The sequence below is a fragment of the Fukomys damarensis genome, unplaced genomic scaffold, assembly GCF_012274545.1.
Source record: "Fukomys damarensis isolate Sample0158 unplaced genomic scaffold, DMR_v1.0_HiC HiC_scaffold_14, whole genome shotgun sequence".
Lineage (NCBI taxonomy): Eukaryota > Metazoa > Chordata > Mammalia > Rodentia > Bathyergidae > Fukomys > Fukomys damarensis.
Genome location: NW_022900926.1, coordinates 34,570,485 through 34,592,821, shown reverse-complemented (window position 1 = coordinate 34,592,821; position 22,337 = coordinate 34,570,485). Strand labels below are relative to the sequence as shown.

Below are 22,337 nucleotides of genomic sequence, written 5' to 3'. Positions count from 1 at the left end.
TTTTTTTTTTTTTTTTTTTTTTTTTTTTTTGGTACCAGGGATCAAACTCGGGTCCTTGTGCTTGTGAGGCAGGCAGCGGAACCACTGAGCCTGGGACAGTTGAATTTTGAACCAAAATCTTCCTAACTACAGCAGCAAGGACTCAGCTGTTGTGATAACCATACCCTCAGGCATTAATAACTCAAGAAGAACATTACTTCTACAAGCAGGGCTGCCCTTATAGTGCCATAGTGTGCTTCCTGCCTGAACTGTGATAGCTCTGGAGGGTAAAAGCAAGCACATGAGCATGGCAGGTAAGCTCTGTCCTGGTCATATGTTTCTCCTTGCCCCTGCCTCATTGAAGCAATCCATGGTACACATGAATTTTAATTGATTTTCAAAAAATGAGTACTGTCTCCATGCACCAGTGTGCCAGTTTAGAGCTGTGGAAAGAAAAAGTTGTGGCTGTGAATGAGTGAACGAGATTCTGACAAATGGCTGCTGTTCTGAACAGTGGGGATAGATTTATGTTTAAACCAGAGTAAACTATGCAACCAGGTAATAATTTTGAGCAATGAAGTGAGTTTGCTACAGGAATCGTTAAAGAAACAGATAAATCACAGTAATTTCAACATGACACTTTTGCCATTCAATAAATGGGTATTTTAAATTTCATTTGCTTTTGAACTAAGTTCAATAATTTATAGACTAAGTCATTCAAAGATTAATGCTCATAAGGGAGGAAAATCACTATACAGGAACAGAAACATATCATTTATGTATATTACACTGCAGCCTTGTCTGCTTGTGTTTCCATTATAAACCTGATCTTGCAGGCATTTGTAATAAAAAGTTTGCCCTGGGCTAAACTTTGGCATTTATCTCAACCTCCTGAGACTCCAATTTTTATTTTATTCTTTTCTTTCTCAAACAGTATAACATCTATCCATCTGATTCGTAATGTTGTATATTAAAGAGTACAACTTACCCAAAAGGTCATTGTTTTAGTTTTAAAAAATCCTAATTGGCTTTATTTTTGTTTCTAGAGCTGGCTATATTGGTAAAATGAAATGTCTCTTATCCTCCTCTTCCTCCTCCCTCTCCCCTCCTCCTCCCCTCCCCCTCCCCTTCCCCTCCTCTCCCCCTCGGCCTCTTTGCCCCCTCTTTTTTGTGGTGCTGGTTTTGAGACCCAGGGCTTCAGTGCTTTACCACTGAGCTACATGCCGAACCACTACTTATTTTAAAATTAAGCTTGAGGGCTGGGGATTTAGCTCAGTGGTCCTGCCTCCTGCTTCGAAAGCGCAAGGACCTGAGTTCAATCCCCAGTACCACCCCCCAAATTAAGTTTTTGTCTGATTGTAGCATATATTGGATTGCCACTGATTCCAAACCTTATTAAAAATGACTACACAATTTTAAAAGATGATTTGAAAATATAATTCAAAACACAAGAAAGCAGGTAATTAAATGGCATGACAGTACCACTTGATTTTTACCACAGTAAAGACAATAGTGACACTTGTGACGGAATGGGAGCTCATCTGCTAGAGGAACCAGTAACATTTGGCAGCTCCAAGCCCACCAGGCTGTATAACTTTGTAAAACCCATGCTCAGATACCCAGCCTATCTTCATTTGTATAATCACGTGGAAGCCATGGGCCTTTTATATTCTCAGCTGTTTCTCTTAACAGACCGTGAGCACTCAGAGTCCTGGGACTATTCTTTGTGCCTGTCAAATGAGTACAGAGTTGATGCTTGTGAAGTACTGGCACTGGTAAGCTCAGTTATAGATAGTCACAAACTTCTGAAGGCCATGGTTTCAGAAATGTCTGAGTCATTGGGTTAGTTCATTTTACCATAAAAATTTAATGCAAAATGCAAATCAGGGTGTAAAAACTTACTTGTTTTCCAATGATTATACTCCAGCCAGCTGGTCACAGTAGTCTGAGAGAGGCCTGCCTGCTTCCTGAAGAAACACTTCCCAGGCTGCAGGCGACCTTGTAGTAGAGCTTGATCCTCCACTTACATGGTTTCCAATATTGTCACTAATTTACTCTATTTTTCAGACACTTGGCTCTGTTTGCCCTTTAAAAAAATGATATTGAGCCCTTCTTTTTCCTTTAACCTTAAAATCATTAATTAGTCTGAGCACTAAATAGCAGTCCAGAATTCAGGTATGGCTTCAAACAAATGATATCCTTTAACCTGCAGACCACTGAATCCCAGACTACAGGCTGCTCTATAGCCTCTTCCAGGCAGCAGCTATCAAAATGGGGTTCCCCAAGTTAGCAGCTTCAGCTAAAAATTAGGGAGAAACGCACATTCTGCAGGGCTCACCCAGCCTGGGACTGAAACCCTGGGGGTGGGACTCAGCACTCTGTGTTTAACTAGCCCTCCAGGGGACGGCTAGGCATCAAGTGTGAGAACCTTGGTTACAAGATGTCTTGGAGCCTGGTCCTAGGGTGTGTGTATGTGCTCCCTGTGGGCAGTGAACACAGCGGTGACAGGCACTCCAGTACCCAGTTGTGGCACATGCTGCTGCTGCACACCATGGTAAAGAGTCCCAGAGTCCCCGAGGTTTAGGAAGGTAATACAAGGGGCAGTGGAACACAGGAACCCTCTTTTCCGGCCTGTCAAGCCAGTCTCAGGATGAGTATTGTGTGCACATGGCTACTCACTAGAACTCGGTCAGTGTTTTGTTAATACCGGCTTGAAAATTTTCACCTGAATTTGATATGTTGTGTTGTCGTGAGATATTTTACTGTGGTGCAGTCAGTATTAATCAAATAGAGGCCATTAGTTCCTTAAAATAGAAAAGGTGAATTGAAATGGTTATAAAAATAGTTAAGACAACCTCTATTATTTAGTTGTGTCTTATTTCATGTTAATAAGAACCAATGCGTCCATTAAGAGGTCGTTGTTCAAAGTTCTGATCTGGAGTGGTGATAGCCCCTTCAAGCTGGAAAATAAGTTATTTTCAAAGAAGTAAACTCCAGGCTTTTTCTACATATCCCTCTTCTACTCTGCGCTAGGAATTGAATGCAGCGAACATCGAGCTATATCCCCAGCCCTTTTTATTTTGTTTTTATTTATTTAAAAAATTTTGAGACAGTGTGTCCCAGGCTGGTGTGGAATTTGCGATTCTCCCTCAATCTCTGGAGTAGCAAACTCAAGGTTTTTGTTTACAAAGACAGAAAAGATTTTATTTGGAAATTTTATAACAACTTAGTTCTCCCCCACCCTCCAGTACTGGGATCGAACTCAGGACCTTGCACTTGAGAGGCAGGTGCAGTGCCACAGACCTAAATATCCCTGGCCCACCAATTTAGTTTTTAATATCTTCCATAATACTCTGATTGGTTGATTGATTGATTGATTGATTTGGTGCCGGGGATTGAACTCAGGTCCTTGTGCTTGCAAGGCAGGCCACCGAACCACTGAGCTAAATCCCCGGCCCCCTGATTTTATTTTTTAATAATTATAAAGTATTATTGAAAAATCTAATATGTTTTTTTCAACTTCAGATCGGCCCAGTTTCCCCAGTGCATAGGGTGTTGTCATTAGAGCCACCATGGAAACAAGGTGGGGATACTCCTCCTGTGTGGCCTGTGCCCTCTGCTGCCAGGCACCTCTTCGCCAAAATTAAGGCTGCAGTTAGCTCAACAGAGTTCTGCTATGAAACAAGTTTTTCCCCCTCCTTGAATCATTTCTTAATTGATTTAATGGAATGAGACTACTTTTCCATTCACTTTCAATCTTTACCAAAAAGCTATATACCGGTCATGAAATTAGGAAAGCTAGACAAATGAGTGAGGTTTCCTGTTTTACCTGTGGAAAATCAAGGGTAAATTGAGATGTGAAACAGTGGAAAGGGAGAGTTGGATACAGAAACTCACAGTTCACTGCTGGTTCTTACCTAAAAGTGATTAAACCTCACAACCTTTCAAGTTCTTAGAGTTCTAAATTGAGATCTTTTAAGAATCATTTGCTGGAGCCAAGGATTTAGCTCAGTGGTTCTGCTGCCTGCCTCACAAGCGCAAGGACCCAAGTTTGATTCCTGGTACCCCCCACTCAAAGAATCATTTATCGTTTGCTGTAGAATGACTTTTACTTACAAGTGTAAATCTATGAACCAAAAGTAAATTTCAAACCAAACTAGAGTATATGTCCCAATCAGTGAAATGGCACGTACAGATTAGTAGAAGAGTCAAACTTACTGGCAAAGCGGTCAGGTTTAAACAAATCAAAGCAGTACAGGTGCCTTGGCCCTTGTCCTGGACAGAGGGCCCAGGCCAGCTGTGGAAAGCAGTGCCCTGGTGAAGAGCGACCCATGTCTTTCTCATGGCTGCACCATGAGCGCTTGAGTGGGGGACTTAGCATCTTACAAATGCTTAGTGAGCAGGTTTTGGTGGATTGTGGAAGGACAGTGAGCCCCTGGTAGGAGGGCGTGTGAAATAAGGTACTAATAAGCGAGTGGGAGAACTGTCTCAGAGGTATACTTAGCAAATCTACAATATTGTTTTGACTATCCTTGGGTATTTATTTATTTAAGGCACAGGTGGTCAGGGAAGGCTTGACAGGAGGTGGGTTTGGAGCCAGATCTAAAGAAAGAGTAGGGTTTAGGTGCACAGGGAGGAGGAGGTTTCTGGTAGCGTGAGCAACATTCAGACACCAGGTTCTGAGCATGCTCACAACGGTGCACACAGCACATGTTCGCAGAGAAGAGGGTTTAAGACACAGCTAGTTGGAGAAGGGGCCTCTTCAGAAATGTGGGCTTTTTTCTTTTGGAACTGGGTATCCTGAAAGATGTTGGAACAGAGAAGTGACATAAAGGAGTGTGCTTCTCAAGCAGAAATGAACATGCAGATTGCAGGGAATTTCATCATAGGGATCTGGGGTGGAGCCCAACAGCAACCGGAGGGCCTTTAAACACCTTAAATTTTGCTACAAGATTTATTGAGCAGTCCTGATTCAATGGCCACAATGGTGCTGTATTACAGGATTTTACAGTTAAAACAAAAAAAAAAAAAAGAAAAAACTAAAGATAATCAAGGGATTCATTTGTTTTTTTAATTGACATTGGAAAATTCAAACCAGTGGTGTTGCGCCTGCCCGGCAAGCATATGGTCCTGAGTTCGATCCCTGGTCCTGGGGGGAAAATTTAAACCAAACAGAATAAAAGGGAGAGCTGGGGATTTAGCTCAGTGGTTTTGCTGTCTGTCTCACAAGCGCAAGGACCGGAGTTCAATTTCTGGTACCAAAAAAAAGGAGGTAGGTCTAAATATCTCATTGTGGTGAGCAGCAGTCTATTGGATCCCAGACAGCACCTTTTACTCCACTGTTCAGGTCCACATAAGGCAAAGGGCCTTGAATGGAATGGGGTGGGTGGATGCAGGGAACACCATGGACAAAGAAACTATAGCTGCTGCTGGCTGGTGTGGTGGGGAAGGAGGAGACTCCCAGGACAGTGTTGCATTTTAAATCCTGGCCAAAGGACCAGGTGCCCCATGGATCATCTACAATAAATAGATGAGGCAGGAGGGGAGCTAGTTTTCAGGCAGAGATGCATATTAGAATTTTAGATGTGTGGGATTTCAGGTCCCACTGGGCTCTTCATGCACTGTATCCTTTCAGTGACCAAGGAGTTGGTGGCAGCTCATCTACAGGGCCCTGGGTACAAAACAGCCAGCCAGACCCGGAGGCCAGGACTTCTCTTTGTGATTGAGACACTTTGATTTTCATGGAAATATAAAAATGGTATGATATTTTATATTTCAAATGAGAAAGCGGGAGGCCTGCTTTAAAAGTTGAGAAATAACCAACTGGAATTTGATATTGTAGACTCATTTGTAATAAGATGGAAACCAAACAAAAGCTGACACTAAACTTTTTGTTTAAGTATAGTTTACCTGTAAGGTTCTTTTGTTTGTCTAGTTTCATTTGGTAAGGATCTCTGCTGAGAAAAATACAGTATACTTTTCCATCTAGAAGAAACTAGAACTGTAGAGTCTTCTTTTAAAATGGTTTTTAAATCTTATCTTCAGCAGCAGTTTTCCCCAGTTGTGCAGAGCTGGGCTCCTCCGTTAATCCACCAGCCGTGGTGGCATTTTACCTGTTCACTGCATGATGCTAAGCAAGCACTTGTGTCTGGCTCTGGCTTGTTCCACCTCCTCCTTCCCGTACCCAGTATGGAAGAGAACTTGGCACTAAGCTGAGCTGGTGGGCGTGTGCTGTTCTTCCTTTCTGCTTTTGGAATAGCACAGAGGTTTATCCCTCTTGCTTTTCCAGCTGTGAAGTTGATTTGGCCTGGGATCCTGGCTGCAGTGAGGAAGATAGAGTATGGATTTCCATAAAAAGCTGGGAACAAAACTGGAGTGAGGGCCGGGTCATGGTAGCTGTTTACCAGGACCTTTTCTACCTTTTTGACTCTGGCCTGTTGCACAATGGATTGAAGCACTTTAGAGCAAAATGTGGTCATGCAAGGGCAGAGCCTTAGTTTTGTATTTGACTCCTCCCCTTTCATTGCATCTAAATCTGCATGAGAATGTGTGTGTACATTTGGCGGAGCAGGAGGATGCACACAAGTGCTTTGGTTTGGCAAACCACTGGTTTTATCTTGGGGTGTATGTGTGTGTTTGTTTCAGTATTATATGTAATAAATATTTTGGGAAGCATTGTTTCTACAGATGGTTTTACTTGAAAGGAAATGGATTTGAGATTATTTCCCCAAGTATTTTTTTCTTTGTCATGTGATATTGTAAACCCCAGGGCCTCACATGTGCTAGGCAAGTGCCCTACCATTGAATCACAACTCTAGCTCCTGCTTTATTTTATTTTTTAAGCCTACACAGTACTCTGTTTTACCCTCTTTCAGTCAAATTATGAATATGAGATGATTTTAGCATGAATCTTGTATTAATTACAAAATGCATGCATATATTTATGTGAAACTTATGAATTTTAACAGCTCAAGATATTTTAATACAGGACATGACCTAATTAGAGAAGTCGAGTCTTGATGTATTTTAGGTAGCTTTAAAAATTTATTGCAATTTACAACTTGTTACCTAATTTTGTTCGGATGGCGTTTTACTATGCTTTTAAAAATATTTAAGTAATATATGCTTGAAAAATATTGAATATTGAGGTATATAAGAGTTCTATAGAAGTAAACATTGATGTGTTGATTGATATGATTCTTTTTTTGGGGGGTACCGGGGATCAAACTTGGGTCCTTGCACTTGCAAGGCAGGCAGTGGAACCACTGAGCTAAATCCCCGACCCTAATATGATTCTTTTATATTGCATTTATAAACATATACGTGTAGGGCATCTAAAAATTTATATGGGATCTGAAGATCATGTGTTTAACCTGATATCTCATTTTAGAAAACAGTAATGAAAGCAATGCAAGACTACATCTTTGTGGAAAATATAGAGAATGGCAGAAGTACATGGAACTGCTGTTAACCCTTTAACTATTTCCGGTGTGCATAGGCACAAATATGTGTGTAAAATTGTGGTATTTAGATTTTGGTTCAGTTTTCACTATTCCACTTCAGTAAGTTGAGAAAGACCTTCAGAATTTATAATGTTAGTGATACCCATTATTCTTAACTAAGATAACCATACACAGCTTAATCCATAAGTCAAATTTCACACATGTACTTTAAAAAAAAGTCTTATGTTTAAAATTTTCAAATAAGTTAAAATAACCTAACCTAGAAATATAGGTTCAGGCTCAGAGTTTTGTGGACCTCCCATGTAATTCTGGAATCTCATATTGAACGTGGACCAGATTATGGAGTTATTTCTCACCAATTATTGCTTAGACTACTCTGTCAGGTGCAAGTCAATGGGCGTATTATTTTCACATAGTAAGAGGGTGATTGGTTTACACTTGAAGAACAGTAGTGTTTTCCAGTGAACCCTTTGGTTTTATTCAACTTTGGAATGTCTTCATATTCCTCTGCAAATTACAGAGAGAGGATCTAAATTTCATGAATATGATTTCTCTTTGTGATTGAGATATTTGCTCAAGATTGAGCAGCGGTAAGGAATTAAGAAAACTTGATAGCTTAATTTTAAAAACTGTGATACAGTGTCTAAGATTCTGTAATCACTGTCAGCAATATAGACAGGACAGAACTGACCACAAGTTGCCAATAGTTGGAGCCATATGATGGAAATTGTAGGATTAAGTATTTTAGATTTTTTTATATAAGCTTGAAAGAAGAGAGAAATGATGGTGATAGTCTAAAATAAGTGGTAGATTCAAGAAGAAATATATCGTCAAGGATTTACTTGAGTTAACTCTGTTTAAAAAAAAACCCACAAGGGCCAGGGATTTAGCTCAGTGGTGCTGCTGCCTGCCTCGCAAGCACAAGGTCCTGAGTTTGATCCCTGGTACCCTCCCCCAAAACCCCACAAAATAATACATATGAACATTGTTATGAATAAATGGTTTCACCTTCTTTCTTATTATGAAACTTATGAGCATGTTCCCCTAACCTTTGCAGTCACTGTGGCAGATGAATTTCCAATGATGTCCACAACAGTGTTCAGTGCTGTTTTCAATGTGATTTTGACGCTTCTCCCAGTGAGTACTGGCGACCGTGGATCCTCTTGCACCTGTGAGGGCTTGTGACTCTGACAGGAGCCACAATATGTGTGTGCATGTGTGTGTGTGTGTGAGTGCAAACACACACACACACACGCACATGCTACAGAGCTAACAGGTTCTTCCTGGATTTCTTTGTATGCTTGTTCTGACAATCCCACATCCCACTGTGAGGAAGCCCAGGCCATGCTTACAGTGCTATATTGAATGCTATGCTTAGGAATTCCAGCTTCACACCTGCCTAGGACCCAGCTGTGAGCCAGTGTTGACCTCCAGGTAAATGGAGAGTGCACGAGCTTCTCAGTGATCACACCCACCCATCCGGTCACCCTTGGCCTCTCAGTCTGCCCCACTTAGGCCCTTCATGCCATGGTGCAGCCTAGCCTCCTCTGCTGTCACTATTCTGAGTTCTTTGCCGTACAATCGGTCAGCATCGTAAAATGCTCGTTGAGTTAGTTATGCCACTGTGCTTAGTGTTACACAGCAACAGTAACTGAAACACACAGTATCTCAAGTCAAAAAGCATATTATTTCTCAGAGATCACTTTTTTCCTTGTTCAGAAGCTACATACACACTCGATTACTTGTGTTTTGATGAAAAGTTTTGCGATTGTCATCAACATGATAATGTCCAAATCACGAAGTATATAGTGAATCATTTGTTGTTATCTGAATTCGGTAGTTGTGGCTGGGCAGTCAGGTATGTCTCATTCTTCTTTCTCTACTACTCCCCTTTGTCTGGACTTTTTCCCCCCACTGGACTTCAGCATTATGCCTTTTTGCCCTTTTTGTCTTCTCCCCTTTACACTGATTGGATTGAGGCAAATAAGAGAGTTGCATGCTCTGAAGTCTAGACAAAGAAAAGGATGTCACAGAGCCTTTCTAGCCTGAGTCTTTGCTGCTTTTAGTGTGAAAACCATAGTTTTTGTTGCTGCATACATCATTGCTGCCCCTTCTGTCGGCTTCGTCTCACCATCTTGACTCCATGTTGTGCTGTGGGGGAAAAAATTATTTTTTTCAGTGATAAAACAGAATAAAAAATGGTTCAGAGCTTCTTCCTTCCGTGTGTACAATACATCTAAGACCTGTGTTATACCGTGTACACAAGATATTTTACCCAAGTGTGTATCAGGACATCTGCCAGGTGTGACTCTGTGTATTGATTCCACTTCTTGGGCTCTACAATGCATTTACAAACATTTGCTGTGTTATTAAATATTTTAGAATATGCACACAATCATGATAGTGATTGCTTTTCGACACATTTGTCACAGATATCCTGCGACACGTGTCAGTCTCATAATAATTGAATTTTGCCAATAGTCTATTCTGTTTTCTCAAAAGCTTTGTTTAGGTCCTCAACTTAGTGGATAATTTTACAAGCTTCTCCAAAGTTGTGTAATACTTTTACTTTAGAATGTGCTTCCCCCAAGATATGCTTCTAAATGATGAGTACATTCATTCCTGCAATGATATAATTAAGATGTGCTTTGAAAGATATTATTTTGTTGCATGTAGAAATATCCTTATTCATGATCTCCTGCTTGAAGGTCAATAAGCCGTCCCTAATAAAACAAATGTTGTGTGTGAAAATGTTACCTGCCTCCATTATAACAGAATGAATTTTAATGTATTATTTGTCAACTAACCCCAACCAATTTCTTAAAAAAGTAGCTAAAATATAATATATTTAATAATATATATATATATAAAATATACCTGTTACAAATAACAGAGCATCATGTTAAAATGAAATGCTTATAATGTTACTTCTGAATCTTCAAACACTTAACTGCTTTATATGCAAGGATAGATGGATTTTGCCCAGTATTCTATCAATATTACATTTATGACATGGAATGAGAAATAATACACTCAACAAATAAATCTGGGCAAAAATGCTGGGAGATATGTAGAATTGCAAAAGATAATTTCTTATTGTGGTCTGTGTAGTGAGGTAGAAACAGAGCTAAAAGAAAACATAAGAATGGAGGAGAGGGTGAATTGAATCAATTATCTTGGTTGATAGTTACAGAAAAATCATGGGCTGGACCTTGGTATCAAATGGGCAATTTCAGGGACAATGTGAGAAGAATTAAGATATTCTTCAGTATTCTAAAGTTCTGTACCAGGTCCTGAACAAGAAGACTTAGGACAAAATAACTCGAAAAGTCTACTTTTGCTTACCCCCTGCTCTTCAAGTTCGTGGACTTCCCTATGTGATGCTAAAAGGCTAGGTCTCAGGGCTGTGGGATGGGTCTGTAAACACTAGGATTTGTATATTTGTTCATTGCACCTAGGTCTGAAGTACTATCCACTGGCCCTGGAATCGGAACTAAAATATTTTCCATATACTATTCTGTAAAAATAGGGCATCAAGAACGGTACAGAAATATGAACATTATGAACAATTGCAGCAGTAAACACCAGAGAGATGTTTAACGAGGGAGAAGTTCTGTGGGGCTTTCCTCCACTCTGATTTTGTTTTTAATAACAAACAAGGGCCTGGGACTAGGGGGTGAGCTAGTTGCCAGTCCTTTTGGGGCTGCTTGTCCACAATCATCACCTTCTCAAATTTACTCAGTCCAGCACTTTACTTGTTTTTATCGTGGCAAAAACTAATTAACAACAGCAGCTATTACAACAAACAACTCCACATAGCCTGAAACATAACCTTCCAAGAGTTTCAAAATATACAGTACAATATTGTCAACCATATGATCAGTGTTCTGTGACAGGTCTCCATGTATGGAAGCACATTCATTTTAATGTTCTGTATTTGGACAGGATGAAACTATCTAAACAGATTATGACTTTACTCTGAGTTGTACTTATTTTGCTGTTACTGTTGTACTTCAGAAAAAGTTTTTCAGTGTTGCGTGATTGTGTGAACGATGAAACTGGCAACTTGAATAATTAAGCAATTGGATGCACACAGAGGTAGATCATTAGAGATTGCCCTTTTCATTTTTTTCAGCTTTAATTGAATTTAATTGGTACATTTTAGGGATACAGTACAGTTACATTCATTGTTGGGATCTTGTACCTCTACATGACAAGTCTTGATTCTCATTTTTTCCCCTTACCCCTGCCCTCCCTTCATCCCCTCCTCCCCTCCCCATCTACACACACTTTATTTCCATCTTTTCATTATCTCACATTTTTTTCTTTTCCCTTATTACCCTTCCCCTACCCATCCCACCTTCCCTACACCTTTAGCTCCTTTCTTCCCATTTCTAAATGTCAGTAATCTTACTAGGATCTTCTGTATTATTGCAGATTATTCACACCAGGGAAACTATTCGGTATTTACACATGTGTGACTTATTTATTTCACTTAGGAGTATATCTTGAATATGTATCCATTTTCCTATGAATGAATCTATTTTCTTGTTCTTTATGGCTGAGTAATATTCCATTTTATAGAAAAACCACATCTTCTTTATCCAGTTTCCAACGGATGGGCAAATGGGCTGTTTCCAAGATTTAGCTATTACAAACTGTGCCGCTATAAACATGGGTGCACATACTTCTCTGTGATATGATTCTTTTAGTTCTTTTGGAAAGATACCTAGCAGAGGGATGGCTGGGTCAAATGGAACCTCCAGTCCAAGCTCTTTGAGGTATCTCCATATTGATTTCCACAGTGGTTGCACCAGTCTGCACTCCCACCAACAATGGAGAAGGGTTCCTTCTCCCCACAACCCCGCCAACATTTGTTATTGTGTGATTTCTTGATAGCAGCCATTCTTTGTGGGGTGAGGTGGAATCTCAGTGTTGTTTTCATCCGCATCTCTCGAATGATCAGTGATGTGGAACATTTTTTCATATATTTACTTGCTTGTCCTTTTCATTAATGTTAGCCTGAGACCAATTAAACATTTCCTCAAGTCCATGTGCAGGTCTGAAGAGTGTAGCCATTGTTAAGAATGCAAGAGAGGACTGAGGATACGACTCCAAGATGGAGCATTTGCCTAGCATGCATAAGGCTTTGGGTTCCAATACCAGCACCACAAAAACAAACAAACAAACAAATAAACAAACACCCCAAAAAAGAATAGCACAGTAAAATTATTGGAGAATCCTAGTCATCCTGATATTTCAAACTTGTATAATGTTAATAATAATTACTACTTCCTCTGAAACAGCCCATCATCCTGCTTATAACTAAAGGATCAGAGAACTTTCTCTTGTCTGTGAACCACACTTTGATGAGGACCTTTATTATACCTCTATAAATTTAGAATCATTTTCCACATACAGAAAATATCAGTGTGGTCCTCTTGTGTACTAGGACTTCTCTTTTCCCATAATTACATCTAAAGCTTTTCATAGCGTAATTTTCTATTTTATTGCCAGTACTCATTTCAACCCATTATTTTCACCACAGGTAGCTAGTTTATCTCTCACCTTTTGTTTGATTTCAAAGGGGATACAGCATCCTTTAACTATAATATGAGGCCTTTGTGCTACATGGTTTTATCTCTGGATAATTTGATTTCTCTGTCTTTCCCTCATGATTTTTCAGTGCATTTATGACATCCTACATTAAATGTTTCATTTATTACCTGTGTGCTTGTTTTTTTTTTTTTTTAATTTTTATTTATTTTTTGGTAAGTGTTCAGACTTGCCAGTTTGTATTACAGGAGTGTGGTGATTTTTAGGATTACAAGATAAGGTCTGGGTCAGCTTTCCAGCTTCCTGAAGATGCTTAAAACAAGCCCTGTATTACTGAGTGCTTTGAATACATTTAGAACTTTAAAACTGGGTTAGAACTCCATTATTATTAAAAAATAAACTGAACTTAAATGGCGTGTGATACATTTAAAATAATTCCAAAGAATTATTTCACCATTAACTGTCTGTGCCCTTTAATTAAATTGCGCTTTTCTGCGATAAAGTTGTCAGCAATGTCTTAGCAAAGAAGTTTCGTGAACAGTTCCATATTAAGAGGTCATAGCTCTCATTTTAAAAGTCCTTTAGTTTTTTCCAGAAAATCTATTTATCTCCCCCATCTCCTCCCACAACGCAGACCAGCTTTCTTCAAATCCTCCCGGGTCTTCTTACACATCTATTTGTCTTTCTGGTTTGTGCCACGTTTGGGAGTCTCATTAACCGGCATCTGTTCTGTTTTAGGAGAAACCCGACGCCAGCCCCACGTCACTTCAGCTGCGGTCCCAGATCGAAGTAAGCACAATGACTTTCATCGTCTAGTTTTGCTTCTGCCTTTTTTTCTTAAGAGATACTTTGTGCAAATCAGATGAAGCCCACTGCTGAGTCTGTCCTGATGCTGCCAATCTGTTCTCTTGCAGGAGTCACTGGGTTTCTCTAGTGCTGTATCAACACCTGAAGTTGAAAGAAAGTAAGTCTTCTTCTTTTTACCTGGGACCTGAGTTCAGACTGATGGAAGTCAAACGGGCAGTGGTGTGTGTGTGTGTGTATGTGTGTGTGTGTGTGTGTGTGTGTGTGTGTGTGTGTGTGGCTTGGAATTGGGTGTTGCTTTTCCTTAACATGGATGTACATGTATCAAGGTGGGTGAGAGCATGTTTTTTTTGGTGGGGGGGGGGACTGGAGATCAAACTCAGGACCTTGCGCTTGCAAGGAAGGCGGCAGAGCCACTGAGCTAAATCCCTGGCCCACGAGAGCATGTTTTATAATCGAGTCAGTGATGCCTTAAGGCTTGTGAGAAGTGTTATTTATTTCACACAGCTTATTGTGAGGGAGCCCCAAATAAGTATCTGGAAATAAGCAAATGGACAGGTAAGTCAATGCAGAAGGATTTTTATCTTTTACATTAATTTTTAATATAGGAAGGAAGTTATAAAGAAGCAAAGTACAAAAACCAGAAACATACCAAACTGTAACAACAATTAAAAAAAAAAAACAAATAAAAACAGCCACTGCACCTTGTTTGGTAGGGTGACCTTTGAACAAAAATGGATGTGTGTGTTAGAAGCTGGTGAATGCCCACTAGCCTTTCCTGTTAAAGGGAATATTTTTGTTTTCCTGTCCTAACTTGGGCCTTGTGATTTCTGTTGTCATGGAAGATAATGTTAGGTTTTATCCTGTGCTTTCAATATTTCTTTTAGATGGGTTAAAAAAAGAAAACCACATTTCCCTTTCCTACTTTCTTCCATCATAATTATTCTAGAATGTTCTATGGATGATCTTCTGAGGTAAAGAAATGTAAAGAAAGGCTACCTTTCTAAACAGATACTTCTTCTGGCATAGAGCCACCTGTACCGTCTTATGCCAAGAGAGGCATAGAAGTACTTCAGGAATGAAGTATTTCTGGAATGAGAAGCACACATCGGGAGAGCGTGTGTGTGCTTTGCAGCACAGCTCTGCCTAATCCGTCCACGTGTGTGCTGCTGGCACAGAGGCAACTTCAGGGAGTGGAGGCTGCTCTGCCAGGAAGCTCTAGTCCTGAACCTACGGGGCCAACTTGGTCTGGTTCAGGACTGAGGAACAGCACTGGGGATGAGCCAAAGGAAACCCAGGCCTTTGCCCATTCAGGTTAGAGAATAAATATACACAGAACACACACTTTTCTTATTTTGGTTGTGGTGTAACCTCTCAGGAACTTAGAAATGTGTAGGCTGACAGAGAGACAAGATTTAAATCGATGCTGATTTTGAATTTGCAAGCCCTGAAGTGGTGGTGAAGTGTCTCATAGGTGGCCCTGGTTTCTCCTGATCAAGTTTACCATAGCTGTTTTCTCAGAATCTCCAGAAACCTCTTCTCAGAACCTTCAGGAATCAAGACGTGTTTGCCTTTTCTACCTAAGAGGAAGTGACTCACACAATTTGTACTAACCTTAATTAGGCTGGGTACTTCTTCCCCTCAATTGTGGTGAGTCATTCTTTCCAAGTTTGTTACTTGGTACACTATGGCATGACTCCTATGCCAAGAGGAGACTGATGGCCTCCTGAGGTTACCAAAAAATGTTCAGCATCCCCACTCCACCTCCAGCCTTCATCTCCTCCATTTGTAGTGCTGCCATTTTGCTTATGTATGTCTATTTCTTTAAATTTATTTTTATTTTTTTATTTTTGGTACTGGGGATCAAACTCCAGTCCTTGTGCTCATGAGGCAGGCGGCGGAACCACTGAGCTAAATCCGCAGCCCTGCTTCTGTATTTTTAAACGGTTTAGACTTACGTCTTCCTAAACATTTTTAAAGATTTAAAACATTAAGTGAAGATTTCTTTATTAATGCCTTTTGAAAACTGGTACTTACTTTTTTTTTTTTTTTTTTAACTTGTAACTTCAGGAACTCTGGTCAGGCATGGTACACACCCGTAATCTCAGCTGCTTGTGAGCTAAGGCAGGAGTGTCCCAAGTGCAAGGCCAGCCCAAGCAACTTAGTGTGAGGTCTGATTTCAAAATTAAAAAATGAAATGGACTAGAGATGTAGCTCCATGATAGCATGTTTCTGGGTTTAATCCCCAGCACAAAAAATAAAGTAAAAGAAAAAAGAAAAGACCTGTACTTTAAAAACCTTTAAATTTACAGAAACATTGCAAGATTCTGCAGTGAACTACAAATTTTTATGACTTAGCATTTCTTGACATTTGCATAATTTTCCTCTCTTATTCTCTAGCTCTCATTCTTTCCTTTTTTTTTTCTTTCTCTCTCCCTTTCTCTCTTACCCATCCATTATTGAACCACTCAACAAGTTGCATACATCATGACCTCCAGCCCTAACTATGTTAGCATCTATTTCTTGAGAACATTCTCGTACAGAACCAGAGTTTTAATAAGTTTTAAGTTTTCCTATTAGATATTTCATATTCAAGTTTTTCTGATTGTCTCATTAATGTCTCTTATCACACTTTTTAAAAAATTCATTACTTAAAAAAGTTACTCTGGGCATTTACCTGTCCTGTCTCTTGGCACATCTAATCTGGAAGCCTTTCTTAGTCTTTTATGATACTGACCCTTTTAAGAGGGTAGGCTAGTTGCTTTGTGAATTGTTCCTTGTTTGTTTGTTTCTTTCTCTACAGAGCATTACATCAGGAGGCACATGTGTGTCCCATGATTGGTGACATGAATTTTGATTATTTGGTTAAGGTGATATTTGCAAGGTTTCCTCTGAGAAGTTACAATTTTCCTTTCATAATGAAAAAGATTCTGTAGGAGATAATCTGAGACTATGTAAATATTTTGTTCCTCATCACACTTTTACCTACGGGTTTTACATTTTTTTTAAATGATTTTTCCCTGGATCAGTTTTGAATGTAATGGTTACAAAATAGTGATAGTTATTCTTAAATTGATGGTTATTTAGATTGAGTGTTCTAAGTAGGTTTCATTTTTAGTTTTGTTTTCTGTTTTTAAAGATGAGGTATCACTTGCTTGGTCAGATGATAATTAGAGTAGGTTTGATGCACTATTTATGTCGAATTTTTATTCATTGTACTTGAAAATCCCACTGTTTCTCCCATCAGAATGCTTGCTGGTAGCCTTGCAGTTGAATATTACAGCTATGGAGGATGATCTGGCAAACCAGCTGGTTGTGTCTGGTTAGTGTCTGCAAAATATTTGCCAACCAAAATATTGCTCTGACTCAGAGTGTTGTGTTATGGGCAGAGATTTTCTTTTTCTTTTTGTTCAGAAGGCAAGAGAATCAGCAAACAGAAGTAGACCTGTCCTATAGCCGCCACCCTTTGAGACAGAAAGGTAGAGGAAGAACCCAGCCCAGGAATGGAGCACCCGCCTTGTGGCTTCTCCTCTGGATTTGTAGTCTGCCAGCTTGTCTCTGGGACGTTGTACATGTGCCTCCTTCCCTTCTCCCAACTAAAGCCTATCCTAATTGAGGGATCTGGCATGAGTTATGACACAACTATGTTTCTAAAAAAGATGCTACTTTTCCAGTGGTATGTAGCGTTTAGCAGCATTTAAAATCTTAGGTTACAGGAAATCAGCTTTAACTAGAAGACATGGCAGTGGTGGGTCTTTTGTGGGGGAGACAGGACTGGGAATTGTACCATACTTGGCATCATAGCACCTGGGTGGCCCAGCTAGGTAGGACTGCTCACATCTCGGTGTGCTGGGCTTTCACACTCATGGACAGATCGATGGAGATAGGTAGGAACGTAGGCAGATGGGTCAGTAGAAAGAGAGAATGGATTCTCCCCGCTGTCACCAGTTTGACAAAATCCATGCTTCTACTGGGAATATAATAACAGAGGCCAAGGGAGCTTTCCCTTGAGTCCCTTCTCTTTATATCTGTTTATGTTGCCTACTGGGGAGACCAAGTACTTTAATACTTGAACTTTATTATATTGATTTTAGATTTATGTCAACTGGCTTGAAAGGTGAACATTAACTGCATTTCTTGTTGCCAGCTACTCTTAAGAACATTTAGAAAGTAAGGTTAGGTATTTTTGTTGTTGTTAGGTGAGGGGCTGGGAAATATCTTTTTAACTGTGTCTGTGAGGAACGAGGTCAGCTGTGAATAACAGAAAACCTGACACAGAGTGGCATGAACAGGGACTGACGAGGTAAGTCTTTGTTCCGTGGATAGATAGGACAGGTCCAGGTTTGGCTCTGTGGTTCCACAGGCTTTCAGGAAACCAGACTTGCTCCCCAACCCCCAGTGACTTCGAAGTGGCTGCTTCATCTCCTTCTAGATGTGAAGGAGAAGGAGCAAAGTGAAGGGAAAAGACTTCAAGGCAAAAGCCACATCCTTTTCAAAAGCTTTTCTAGAACGCTTCCACAGCCCATCCCCATTTCTCTCCCAGGTTCTCCATGCAGCAGCTCTTTACTGAGCACCTACTGGTATCCATGATGAGGGAACAGAGCGAGGTAGCTGCATTGAGTTCACGGTTGAAGGCAGAGTAATGCAACAGAAAAAATATGTGTATTTTTATTATTTTTATTTTTCTTGTACCAGGGATCAAACTCGGGACTTTGTGCTTGTGAGGCAGGCATGGTGCCACTAAGCTAAATCCCATGTATTTTAAATGGTGATACGGAGACAAGAGGGCTCAGACTTAGGTCTTTTGCCCGCCCTCACTGTAAGGAAGATTTTAGTAGTGAGCACATTTAACCAAAAAGCACTGCTGCCTTAAACAAAGTGGTATATTCTTCTTAGAAGGGAGAGGAGATGTTCTGTAGGAAATGGGTATTAATCTGATTTTGGGGGGGTGGGTTTGAACTTGGGTCCTTGCGCTTGTGAGGCAGGTGGTGGAACCACTGAGCTTACTCCCCAGCCCTAATCTTTAACCTTTATTTGTGTACATATCAAACAAGACTCTGAAAATTAACTAAATTTTTAACAAATAATCAGTATGTTGGGATTGTTTGGATCCCATAGGATTCAAGGAAGCCAACAGTCTGTGAGGCATTCTGGTTGTTTCTTACATGTTTCTGTAGAGATAGTTTTCATGCAGTTGGTTCATATGCACTGGGAATGGAAAAGAAAAAGTGGCATCACAGGTAATGCTTACTGAATGCTTATTTACATTCTTGAACTGATGTAAGTACTTAATGTTGCTGTGTTCTGTGTGTCCAGTGACACTGTGGGGTTCCATATGCTATTACTCCTGTTTATAGACAGAAATGAAGCACTGAGAGGGTAATAAGTAGTCCAGGGCTATGCTGCTCCTAAGTGGCAGGGCCCAGATTTGGGCCCAGTTAGGTACCCACACGCCTGACCACCAAGCTGTGATTCCAGAGTATGTATAATTATATTACTTCTGCACAAAGAGTGGTTGGGGGCCAGGCCAGTTTGGCTTATATTAGCATTAAAAGAATGGCAGTAGCAAGAACCTCCGCTTTGTGGCTCACTCGGAGATAGGAGGAGGCAATTCTACCATCACCCGGATGTAAACTGGCTCTCATTTATCTACAGAAGCAGGAGAGCCCAAAATAAATCTGAAAACCTCACCAAGCCAGTATTTATGACTCATTTTCTACTGAGTCTTTCACCAGAGTCGAAAATTCACAGGTGTAGTTTCAGTTTCTTTCATTACTTGTGAGTATATTTGAACTATTTTATAGTGAGAAAGTCCAAATATAGGTAGCATGATGTAGCATGGAAATGGCAGATCAATAAGAGGAAAGAAAAGCCACTGAGCAGTGTTCCTCGCTGATGTAGATGCCAGGCAGGCATCTGCAGCAGGTGGGCAGTTCTCTCTGCGGTTTGTTTCACTCTTCCTCCCGCTAAGAATCACTTTCCTCTTAGATGTCAGAGGGAGAAGCCCCTGCTCAGGCATTTGATCCATTCCTCTGCTCCCTGTCCCCAGAGGTCACCTGCTCCTCCCTCAGAGCCTGAGCTTCTGACCTTTCCTCCTCCTTTTCCCCTCCTTCCCCTGTGCCTCCCAGCTCACCTGTGCTCACCCTGTCCGTGGCCCCTTGCTCTGCAGCACAGGCAGGACAAGGGACACTCCTGCAGTTCCCACGACAGGCCCTGCTCTTCCTTGGGTGCTGAGTCTCTGAAATTGTTGTTGCTCCCCAGGCCCTGCCCCCAGCTCACCTGGCCAAGCTCCATTCAGCCCCTGCACTCAGCTCCTCCCGGAAGTCTTCTAATCTGAAGAGTGATTATTTCTATTTCTATTCTTTTTTTTTTTTTTTTTGCTTTTTAAAAAAGAATGCTGCTGTGAAGATTTGTGTACAGATTTTTGTGTGACCATATCTTTTCTTTTATTAATTAGCTTTACTAAGATCTCGTGCCATGCCACCTATTGCATCCACCTAGGTGTGCAATTCGGTGATGACTATTATATTCCCAGGTAATGTGTCACCATTAGGGCAGCAATTTGACAATGCTTTTATCACCTTAACAGAAACCTCAAGTCCTTTACTGATACCCCTATCAGGGGTAAACCCTACGCAATCATTAGTCTACTGTCACTAAAAGTTGGCCAGTTCTAGACATTTTATGAAAGTGGAAGGAAGGTGCATTTTTGAAAGAAAGTTTGTAATGGAATCCTTGAATCTAATGCTTGATAACTTTATATCTAGCCTTTTGAAAATTTTAAGAAATTATTCTTTTAGTAAATTACTTCTCAGCAAGCATGACCCTGGGCTTTAGGAGAGGGACTTAGGCTTTATCCCTCTGTGGAATCTCCCCAAGGTCGGGGTCTGCTGTGTGATCACACTGATTTTTCTCCTGGGTGGCCAGGGTCTACCTCTGTAGAACTTTCATAGATGTGCCCAGTAGAAGTCTGCAGGCCACGGGATGGTCCATCTTCCTGGGAAGGAGATCAAATTCAATGAGAAGAGCTGATGGGGTTATGAGGTTACTGGGAAATCCAGATCAAGCCACGTCCCCTCGAGCTGAGACTAATGCATCCTGTTGCTGCGTCCTGTTTGCAACAGAGCTGTGGGGTAGGGAGAGGATGTCAGTGTTTTCCCATGGGGAACGCGTCTGTGTGCCCTGGGCCCTGCCCCTGCATCTGTGTTCGGCAGTGAGGAAGTCACACGCAGTCATACTCTTAGAGAAGGTGATAGATCATTTGTCCAGCGGAAGTGGATGTGGTCAACAGCATGGCCAATGTCTTTCTGGGACCATAGCAAGAACTAGGAACAACCTTGACCACCATCATTTGATCCTTTGCACTCACCAAAGTGGGGAGTATAGACAGAGTAGCAAAGTTAGATAGCAAAAAAACAGATGGGCCAGACTCAAAGCCCAGTATTACATCTGTAGATGCCAAGGCCATAAGGGCAAGGTCACCGGCCAGCAGCTGGAGCTGTGCTCCCCTTCTGTGACTCATCACCCATGTCGTTTTTCCCCTCCAGGATTCTGCTGCCTCATTTCCACAGTGGTCGCACCTCGGCTTAGTCACTTTCTGTTTCCTGACCCAGCCTGAAGCCTGCCTTACAGCTACCAATTTTGACTGGGCATGGCTTGTATTGCTGGTACAGATGCTGGGGCCGGATAGAAAGAGCAATGCCTGAACTGAAGCTCTGCTAGTTGTGCCATTAGGAACAATGCATTTGAATTCTCTAAGCCTTGAGCTCCTAATTGATTCTTTGAGCTCAATGGATGTGAAACATCCAGCACAGTGCCTGGCTTATGACAGGTGCTCACGTCTACTCTGTCCCCTCCCTGCCCCTTTCTAGTGGAGCAGGTCTGGATATCCAGCCTCATTCTCATAGATGGCACCCATCACAGAGTCCATCCCTGACCATTATTTAAAATAATGCCCTTCCCACCTGACTGTTAGTTTCATTTCTGATGTCACTACAGGGGAGGGGGTCTGGGAAACAAAGCCATTTTCATAGAGCCCGTGTTGTCAGTGTTTGTGTGCACACATGTGCGCTCCATGGCATGCATAGTTGAGGGGCTCAACATTCCAAAACTCGGGGGCTGGGATGGGAGCAGCTGTGCCAGCGTCCTCCGCCTCAGCTGTTGCCAACTGCAAACCCTGTTGCCCATCACTCTGTCTGGTGGGGGGTCGTCCAGCTGGCCAGGCCTCAGCTGGAGGCCACGTTCCTGGGCAGTGTGCTGCACCAGTGGCAGGCTCTGTGTGCCCTTGCTGCAATTGCTGGGAACAGGCATTGCTACCAGGAGAGTTTAATGTATGGAGAGGGCTGCTGTTTGTTCCCTCTCCTGCTTGTGAGGTGACAGGATATTGGGTCAGAGACGGAGAATGAGAGGTAAACAATAGCCCTATGTTGGCAGGAAGAAGAGAGGATTCGTGTAGAGTTTACTGAGTGCTCTCTGTGTATCTTTTTAATCCTCCTGACAAATCTGTGTCGATGGCATTTTACCATTAAAGAAACT

The 22,337-nt window shown here is 41.2% G+C and overlaps 1 protein-coding gene across 4 annotated transcripts in view; it reads left to right on the top strand.

The window, feature by feature from the left end:
- Positions 1-22,337, top strand: part of Sash1 (SAM and SH3 domain containing 1) — a 933,133-nt gene that overhangs the window by 824,683 nt on the left and 86,113 nt on the right. For all 4 annotated transcript variants that reach the window (XM_019209951.2, XM_033763318.1, XM_033763317.1 and 1 more), the window contains 2 exons: positions 13,737-13,787; positions 13,913-13,962. In XM_019209951.2, the coding sequence (XP_019065496.1) occupies positions 13,737-13,787; positions 13,913-13,962 (101 nt within the window). The remainder of the gene's footprint in view (positions 1-13,736; positions 13,788-13,912; positions 13,963-22,337) is intronic.